This window comes from Malurus melanocephalus, unplaced genomic scaffold (genome assembly GCF_030028575.1).
Source record: "Malurus melanocephalus ecotype Western Australia unplaced genomic scaffold, MMel_1.1 scaffold_934, whole genome shotgun sequence".
NCBI lineage: Eukaryota > Metazoa > Chordata > Aves > Passeriformes > Maluridae > Malurus > Malurus melanocephalus.
In genome coordinates, this window is record NW_026624166.1 from 30585 (window position 1) to 39134 (window position 8550).

General features: G+C 49.1%; 1 protein-coding gene across 2 annotated transcripts in view; it reads left to right on the forward strand.

The window, feature by feature from the left end:
* The window catches only part of TBC1D16 (TBC1 domain family member 16), a 34007-nt gene that overhangs the window by 1638 nt on the left and 23819 nt on the right, over positions 1-8550 (forward strand). Inside the window, exons 1-3 of one of the 2 annotated variants that reach the window (XM_057386194.1) lie at positions 4940-5110; positions 5738-5973; positions 7053-7593. In XM_057386194.1, the coding sequence (XP_057242177.1) occupies positions 5796-5973; positions 7053-7593 (719 nt within the window). In that variant the 5' untranslated portion in view covers positions 4940-5110; positions 5738-5795. Of the gene's footprint in view, positions 1-4939; positions 5111-5737; positions 5974-7052; positions 7594-8550 lie in introns of those variants that run through there. The other variant, XM_057386195.1, reaches the window with a different exon arrangement.

The window sequence follows — 8550 nt, forward strand, 5'->3', positions numbered from 1 at the left end:
TTCTGTTATTTCGGTGCGGCTCCGTGCAGTTTGGGGTATTTCAATGTTTTGCTTCCTTTCGGGAAGTTGGTCTTCTTCAACCCGAATATCTTCCTAAATTGTTACCTGCGGAGAAAGTGGATGGGGATCGTTGGCAGTGCTTTGATGAGTAGCCTTGGGACGCTGCAGGCAGAGGGTTGTGGGGTGGGGTATTGCTCTCTGTGCTGCTGACACTCCGTAAAATAACTCTGCTGCYTCCTCCAGATTTGTGTTTTCGGATCTCAGGATGGGAGCTTGTCTTGCAGAGGTGTTTTGTTCTTAGTTGCCACTCAGAACAGGATGAAAAATGAAATTTCTTTCTAGAGGAAGGAGTAGAAATGTGAAGGCTGGGACAGCTCAGGGTAAAGATCTTGGACTTGCTGGTGCTTTTGTAGAAGCCTCCTGTGAGTTTATAGGAGCTGTGTCCTGGTGATACGTGGACAGTCTCTCAAAGCTGTTTTTCCATGCTGGATTTGTTCTGGCTGTATGGGAGGTGTTGAGGCTGGAGATCYGGGAATGGGCAGAGGGAGGCTCAACCCTTCAGGGAATGAGGGAGGGAAGGGCACAGCCCTGCCCGTGTCAGGAAAAAGGGGGTGTTCAGTGTCCAGAAATGATGCATGGTCTGATGTCTGTCCTATTGGGAACAGAGTCTGCAATCAGCTGTGATCCTGGGGCTTTGAGCTGCTGATGTGGGGAGATCAAGTCCTGAGAGTGTTATCAGGACACAGCAACAGGATGTTGGAAATAAAAAAATCACAGAAGTGTTTCCTGCAGCCCGAGCAGTGCAGATAAGTGACACGAAATGCTGGTAAATCGGGGATGGAGCTACATGTGGCACACAGAGTGTCCCAGTGACAATGTGTACTGTGGGTTTGGTGCTGGGGGTGAGCGTTTTGTTTGCTTTTTGTTTGCTTTTTGTTTGCTTTTTGTTTGCTCTCTGATGCCTGAGCAGGTGTGGCTGGGAGCAGCCAGCCCTGACATAGAGTTCCCTTTCCCTTTTTACCTCCTGAGTCACAACCGTGCAGGATTCAGGCTGCTGCCTCTTTACCTGCTCCTCTGGGATGCATCTGAGCGAAATCAGTCCCGCTGCAGTTGGAATTGTGGGCATTTTAGCTGTTCCCTTCCTTTGCTCTGTGAGCTGCTGCTGCTCTGGCAGGGCAGCAATGAAAGACTTTTTGGTGACCTACATAGTTCTCCCCATGAGATGGGATGACTTCAGAGAGTGGCTCCCTATGGTAAATGTTTTTCCTTGATTTGGCTGGATCCTCTTAACAGGCTTCAGCCTAGCAAGGAGTTTGGAAAGCTTTTCTCTTTTTATTCTCTATTGTCATACAAAGGGAAGGTCGTCCAAGGGCTCTCATAGAGCAGTAGAGATCAAGTGAGTGACCARCTGAGAGTGGCACAGCAAAAACTGYSAGTCCTSACTCCAGGACTGTGCTCGAGTTCCAAACACAGCATTTGCTATTCCTGAAGCAGGAATTTGTGCAGTGTCTGAGTCCCACTGCTGCAGCAACTTCTTAAATATATAAAATTAAATTGGAGTTATTAAAGGCAAGAGAGAGAATGAGCCTGTTGTGTTTTTCTTACCAAAGCCATTTCATGCTTAAATACGGTGCTGCTGTTGGACAGCTCGTGTTTCTCCACTGTGCCCAGACATGCTGCAGGTCTCACATTTCACTTCCAGAGCCCTGCAGCTCGGCTTATGTTGCTTGTAAAGCTCTAAAAGCCATGCCCAGCGAATGTGGGCAGGGAGGCAGTGCCCACAGAGGGCTCAGCAGTGTCCTGGGCTCTGGGCTGAGCTGCTTTGGCAGAGCAAAAAGTGTCCCCAGAGATGTGCCAGCTGTGTCACCACGGGCTGGAGCTGGCACTGCCCTCCTCCAGGGATGCAGGAATCCTGTGTGACCCAAAACAGCAGCATTTGGTGCAGGAACAGGTGCCAAGTGAGGTGTGAGTGCCAAGGCAAACAGGATCCTTGCTGCTGCTGGCCCAACAGCGACAGAAAAGAATAGATATAAAACACACAAAAAGTGGGTGAAAAAAACAGAAAGAAAGAAAGAAGTTTATTACGGGACAAGCCTCTTTTATCCACTTTAGCAACCAGAGTATACATTTGTGTCAAACATACATTGGTCAAGAGACAGCTGTTTAATTAGTAATCAGAACATAATTGGTGAGTTTGCAAAAGCTACAGTATTAGTAATGYTTATAATTTTCAGTCACTTGCATTATTAATTCTGCATTCTAATCTGCTTTTTTCAAAGATGCAGCATTCTTCCTCTATGTAAGCAGTTAACATCTCTTTCTTTTCCCAAGCCTCAGTCATACACAATAATTAGATGAATTTTAAAATTAAGACTTTTGTGGAGTCCTTTCCTCCCACAGATCCTGCTGATGGGCTCCTGAGCAGGGSAAGGGCAGAGCTGTGGGCACCAGCATCTTCTGGATGTTGCTGGCTGGAAYTCTGGGGAAGAGACTCCATCGTGATTTCAGGAATTGGCTCCTCAAAGCTTTCTCACTGATGAAGCTGAGAAGTGCTGGCACCGGCTGGGAGAGCAGCCAGGGCTGTGTGAACAGACACAGGAGCTGSAGAGAAGATTTTTAGTGGCAACAGTTGATGTGTGGGAGAAGAAAATGTGTGTGTGCTTAATAAATATTGGCACTCAGCAAGAGCTTATCAGCTAACTCAGTGCTTCAGCTTCYAGAGAGCTGAGCTGGCTCTGCCACGCTGAGAAGAATCCCTCCAGATCAGAGGATAAATACAAAATTCATGTGAAAAATGGGGGGTTTTGAATGGTGCTGATTTCCTGCTGTCTTCCCAAGCTCACACAAGAAGCAGCAGCAGTTTCTGCCTCTCCCCACAACCCAGGCCCCACAGATTGTGTGTGCAGATGTTGTCCCACAGAGGAAAAKGCTGAGAATGGAGCAAACCCTGCAGATTTGGCCTCTTTGTTRTCGGTTGGTTTGTGTTGTATGAACTCCCATCTTTTAGGAAGGAGAAGCACGTTTCCAAGCTGACTTTTGGAGAGTTTGGGGGTTGTAGCAGTGGACTAGATGATCTTCAGAAGTCCAGACCATCATCTGGTCYTCACTGGGATCAACTGTGTATCTGTTTCTGCAGCTTTTGAAACCCCAGTGGTGGAAATGGCCCCTTGAGGTTCCCTGTTCCGGCACACCACTGTCCCAGCTACTAAAATAACAAAACTGGGTATTCCTTGCCACATTTCAGTGCCTTACAGCTCCTCCTGTCCATCAGCAGCTCTTCCTTTCTTTGGCAGTCACTGTTCCCATGTGTGAAGACTTTTAATCCATTTCCCTCACTTTTATCTTCCCTTGGCAATCTCTTTCCATGGCCCAGATAACTCTTCTCACCCTCCCYGAAACTGTCCCGTGACTTGCATCTGTTTTTCTTTAATCCTGCAACCAAAGCTGCACAGAATTCCCTGCCCTGTGAGAACAGTGAAAGGATTGAATTTCCTGGTGGTATTTATGTATCCCAATGTCTGGCTACTGTCTGCAGCACTGCAGTGGTCTCTGATTTCTGATGTGCAGCTTTTCTGCAGGACAAGTCCAGCAGAGTGAATTTCTGAGCTGGCAGGATGCTGTATTCCAAACCTTTTGTGTTTTTTTTTATTTCCTCTCCCCAGCCCTGTGTGTACCTGCAGCACCATCCACCTGCACATGCAGCCAGTGCTGAACAACAGGTGCTCTGCAGGATCAAAGGAATATTTCCCTTTCAATTCCTGCAGCTTTGCAGGGAGCAGCTTTGATCTTCACCTTTGTTCTTTCTGTGCCCGGTGAGAGCTCATTGAGTGGTGTCTGTGTTGGCAGAAATTCCTGACCCTTGCCTGCAGAGGACATCACACAGGCTCCTGTTTCACATTCTCCAGCTCCTGGCTCTGTGTTTCCTGGGGAAACACTCCCTGGCATCCAGCAGCCAGCTCCTCCTGTGCTCCTGCAGGTTTTTGGGGTTCTGAGGGATTTTCTGACACGGATGAAAGCTTTGTTGTGCTGAGAGGTGAGCCCCAGTTCTGGCCAGGCCACTCCACATCAGTGCCCCTGATTCCCCAGCCCCTGTTTGGAAACAGCATGGTGGAACTCAGTGTAGGGAAGGAGAAATTGCAGCAGAATTTACTGTGTGTTCTTGCAGGGTGCAATGAGAGGAAAGGTGATGTGTTCCTGAAATGTGGTTGAGGCAATTTTCTGCCGGGTGTAACCCAGAGCCTGTGGATTTTGGCAATGTGGACAAGGATGAGCATAGGGCTTAGCTGGTTTTTTGGGGCTGAGACATGAGGGTACATGTTGTGTCTGGTGCTAGAAGGAGACAGGAGTGTGCAGCACTTGCAGAGTGATTCTCTTACCTTCAACACTTGCTGGTACAGAACAGGGTTGAGGCTTCTCCATCAAGCCCCAGCAAGGATTGAAATGCAGAAAACATCTCTGCTGTGATTCAGGCTGACAAATGTGCTGATTGCCAGTTGAACCAATAGTTTGTCCTTTAACAAAAGCTATCTGTCAGAAGCAGGACAGCTATTTTCCTTCCCTCTGCCCTTTGGGAAATGCCCATTTCCCTTTGCCCTCTCTGCCTTCTCCCCTCCTTGGCTGCATTTGCCATCAAAACCAAGYTAGGAGCTGTTCAGCCTTAGGCAGTGCTTGCTTTAGGCCCTTAAATATTTCCTCAGAAGGTGCCCCAGGCCATGGATTGCCTGTTTTATTCTCCTCTCTGGCTGTCCCTGCTGAGCTGTGCCCCAGGAGCAGAAAGGGCTGGGCTCTCCCTGTGCTGCCAGCGTGGCCATGTGTGGCTGTGCTGGGTCACACTGGCCTGGTCACAGCAAGCTGAGCATTGGAAACACAAAGGAACAAAAGTAGGAGCTCCCTGTCCTCCTGTGCTTTTGGCAGAACAGAAACTTCCCAGCTGGGGATGGCTGCASGGAGCTTGTTCTGCTTTGTGTGAGACCCTCCTGCTTTTCCAACACGTGCTGGTCCATCTGCTGGATGTTTTAGAGCTTGGGTGACCCCTCTGGGTCCATCAGAGAGTTCCTCATCATCAGCCCCAACAGCAGCACATCCCATTTGGGCACAGAGCTGTTTGGAGGTGAGCTGGGGATTGTTCTCCATGGTTCAGTGAAACTCTGGATGGGTGAAATCTTTGCCTTGAGTKGGTTTGGTGTGCCTGGGGTCACATGGAGCTTTCGAGCCTTATCTCTGCCAAAGCTCTATTTAACCATCACTGCTACAAAGAACCCAAATCAAACCGAAAAAAACAACCTCACAGGAAAAAAATCCCAACCCCAGAAACCTCGAACACACAGAAATGGCAAGCACGAGCTGAAGTGGGTTTGAGTGATGTTGTTTTTGGAGATGCTGTGGCTGGAGCAGCAGCCCCATGTTCAATGCTGTGGTCTGAGCCATTTCTGTGCTGAAGGATTGCAGTGGGGGATTGCAGTGACCAGAACTGCAGTTCTGCCTCCTCCCCACTGTAATTATTAACATGGGGGTTTGCTGCCTTCACGTTCCTTCAATGCAGAGAAAAACGTGCCAGGATTTTGTGCTTTAACACCTTTGAAGAATGAAGGTGATGTCACAGCTCCAGAGCATTTGGAGGCTCTTGCTGGAGCTGTGGGTTGATGGCAGACTCGTCCTCAGACAGTGGGTGGCACGTGCTGTGCTGTGCTATCCTTATTTTGGTTCTCACACTATTTTTTCCCCCCTTTCTTGGCAGATCTTCTGAATTTGGCTCCTGCCTAGAGCTGCCAGATGATGGAAACATTTCCCTGGCGATGTCTCTGGGGCGACTCCTCCGTCGAGCCTCTTCCAAAGCGTCCGACCTCCTGACCCTGACTGCCAGCAGTGCTGGTGGTTCCTCCTCCGTGCTCGATGGGGACATCATCTACTCCAAAAACAATGTCTGTGTGCACCCCCCRGAGCTGCTGCAGGCCCTCGGGGAGCACCACCCAGGTGATGCTCTTTTTCTCTCTTCTGGGTGTTATTTCTGTCAAATTCTACATCTTGAGCTCTAAAAAATGAAGAGGTGCCAGTGGGGGACAGGGCAAAGCAGTTTTGTGGAAAACTGAGGAAAGCCACCTACAAGCTGATCCATCAACTCTTCTTTTAGCAGCAGCATTAATGATATTGCTCCTTTCTCTTCTGGTCCAGCATGGATTTACCTGATTTACTAAGTCTTTAGTACAGCCAGAAGTTGTCCTGTAAGGATATGAATTCTGTTGCTCATTCATGTCCATGAAGCATTAAGAAAATCCAAATATCCTCTTGTAATTGTCATTGCTGGAGTGGCCTCGGCAGCCACTGGTAAAGGGAAAACAAAAAAGCCTGATTGTGGCTGCATGCACTGGAGTAAATCAGGATAAATCCTGCTCTGGCCTTTTATTCCTGTGCTCTTTCATGTTCTCATCAAAGACCTGAGGCTTTTGGCTTGGCTTCACAAAACAAACTATTCTCTGAACACTGACCCTTGCTTCCCTTTTTGTGTGGGTGACTTCTTTTTCCATTGGCTTCTCTTGAAAACTTTAGCTACACTAAGGTAAATATTCTTGAGAAACCAATGCTCATCTGGCACTTGAACTTGTTTAACTAAGAGATGGTAGAACCTTTTCATGTGGCAACATATTTCACAATTTACTCTTGATTAGTAAATCTATGCAAGAAGCCCAAGTATTTGCATGTCATTTTCTGTTCACTTAGGCCAGAGGGAATTGATTTGCAAATACTTAATAGTGTTGAGCACTCCACATTTCTTTTGGCAGGATTCTCTCCTGGTAAATAAAAGGGTTTGTTTTGCCCACATGTCGTGGTGGTGAAGTGGGGGATATCAAGGAATGGTTTGGGTTGGGAGGGAGCTTAGGGATTTCCTTCAATCCCATGTCATGGGCAGGGACRTTTGTCACCAGAGAAGGCTGCTCAGAGCCCCATCCAGCCCAGCCTGGAACATTTCTGGGGATGGAGAGACGCGGAAAGGGAAATTTCAGGGTTKTGCAGTGTGTCTGTGTCCCAACCAYTGTCCTGTGCTCGCTCCTCAGGCTATCTGTGCTTGTACACGGAGAAGGACGAGCTGCTGGGCAGCACTCTGATCCTGGCCTGGGTGCCCAACGCCCGTATCCAGCGGCAGGATGAGGAGGCTCTGCGCTACGTCACCCCCGAGAGCTCCCCCGTGCGCAAAGCGCCCCGAAAACGCGGCCACCACGCCCAGGGCTGGGCCAGCACCCGGCCTGTGTCCCCTTCAACAGGCACCCTCAGAGGGGATGAGATCCTGCCCGTGGCCCAGCTATCCAGGGATGGTCCAGAAGGGGAGAAGCTGGCACAGAGCAGCAGCCGGCGGTCCCCGCAGCCGCCCCGCAGCGATTCGGGGACTCTGTCCACAGTCAGCTCCCAGGAGGGCACGGAGGAGGGCACGGACTGCAGGGAGGAYGAGGGCTCCTTGGAGCTGTCTGCTGATGATGTGAGCAGGGACAGCACTCTGGACTCTGATTCTGATGCCTTCTCKTCCCCGTTCTGCCTCTCTCCCATCAGTGAAGCCCTGGGGAAGAGCAGCAGTTCTGTGTTTCTGGACAGTGAAAGCAGGTGAGTGCRTTCTTTCTCTGCTTTCTGGGTGAAGGAAATTGAGAAATTTCACAGTGGCATTGAGTTCAATGCTCTGTCTTTCTTCAGACTCCTACAGGAAACTGTCAGGCAATTCTGCTTCTGCCCAGTGAACCCTGGCCCCARACATCCATGTGTTCCTTCAGGTGAACTGTCTTGAGCCCTGGAAGCAGCATTGCTAAATCAAACGGGTCCTTTGTTGCCTAATTTGCTCTGCTGAGGATCTGAGCTTGTAGCTTCTCGTGCAGAGCCACATCAAAGGGCCCAGCTGACTTCCTGAGCCCTGGGCACCTCTCCAGGCCCTGTGTTGGCTCAAAACCTGCATGTGGGAGCTTTCTTTGCTTCTGTTCAGAACGTGGCCCCCCTTCAGACAGATAAATATTAATTCTTGCATGTCTAACCTCGGAATTTCAGTCAATGCTTCTCAGTGGCACCTGCAGCAAACTCTGCACAGGGAAAAAGGACACCTTGGCGAGGGAATGACAGGCAGGAGGACACCTGTATAACTCACTGTTTCTATTCCATTGGTTCTGCCTTTCTGGGCCCTGCCCTGTTCCTCATTTCCATCTCAGGAAGGAAGCACGTGCTGCATTCTTGTTTAAGAATGGGGTTGATTTTTAGGCCACAGCTGAACTTTGAAACGTCACCTGAAATGAGGAGAAATGAGTTCCCCTTTGTGCATGTCAGCAATGCACAGACTGTACTGAGACTTGGCAACTGAAGAAATTTTAGCTTTATTTTACAGGCCAATCTCAAGCTCAGAGAATGCCAGTAAGAATGAGGTTTGTGAGGAAGCATTCTAATGGATTCAATTCTGTCTTGGTGTTTTAAAACCCTTCAGAGAAGTGATGTCAGACTTTATATCAGCTTTGCATTTGAGGTGTGCCCCAGCAGGATGCTGCTGTGATGTAAACTGTGACCCACAGGGTTTGCTGAGCT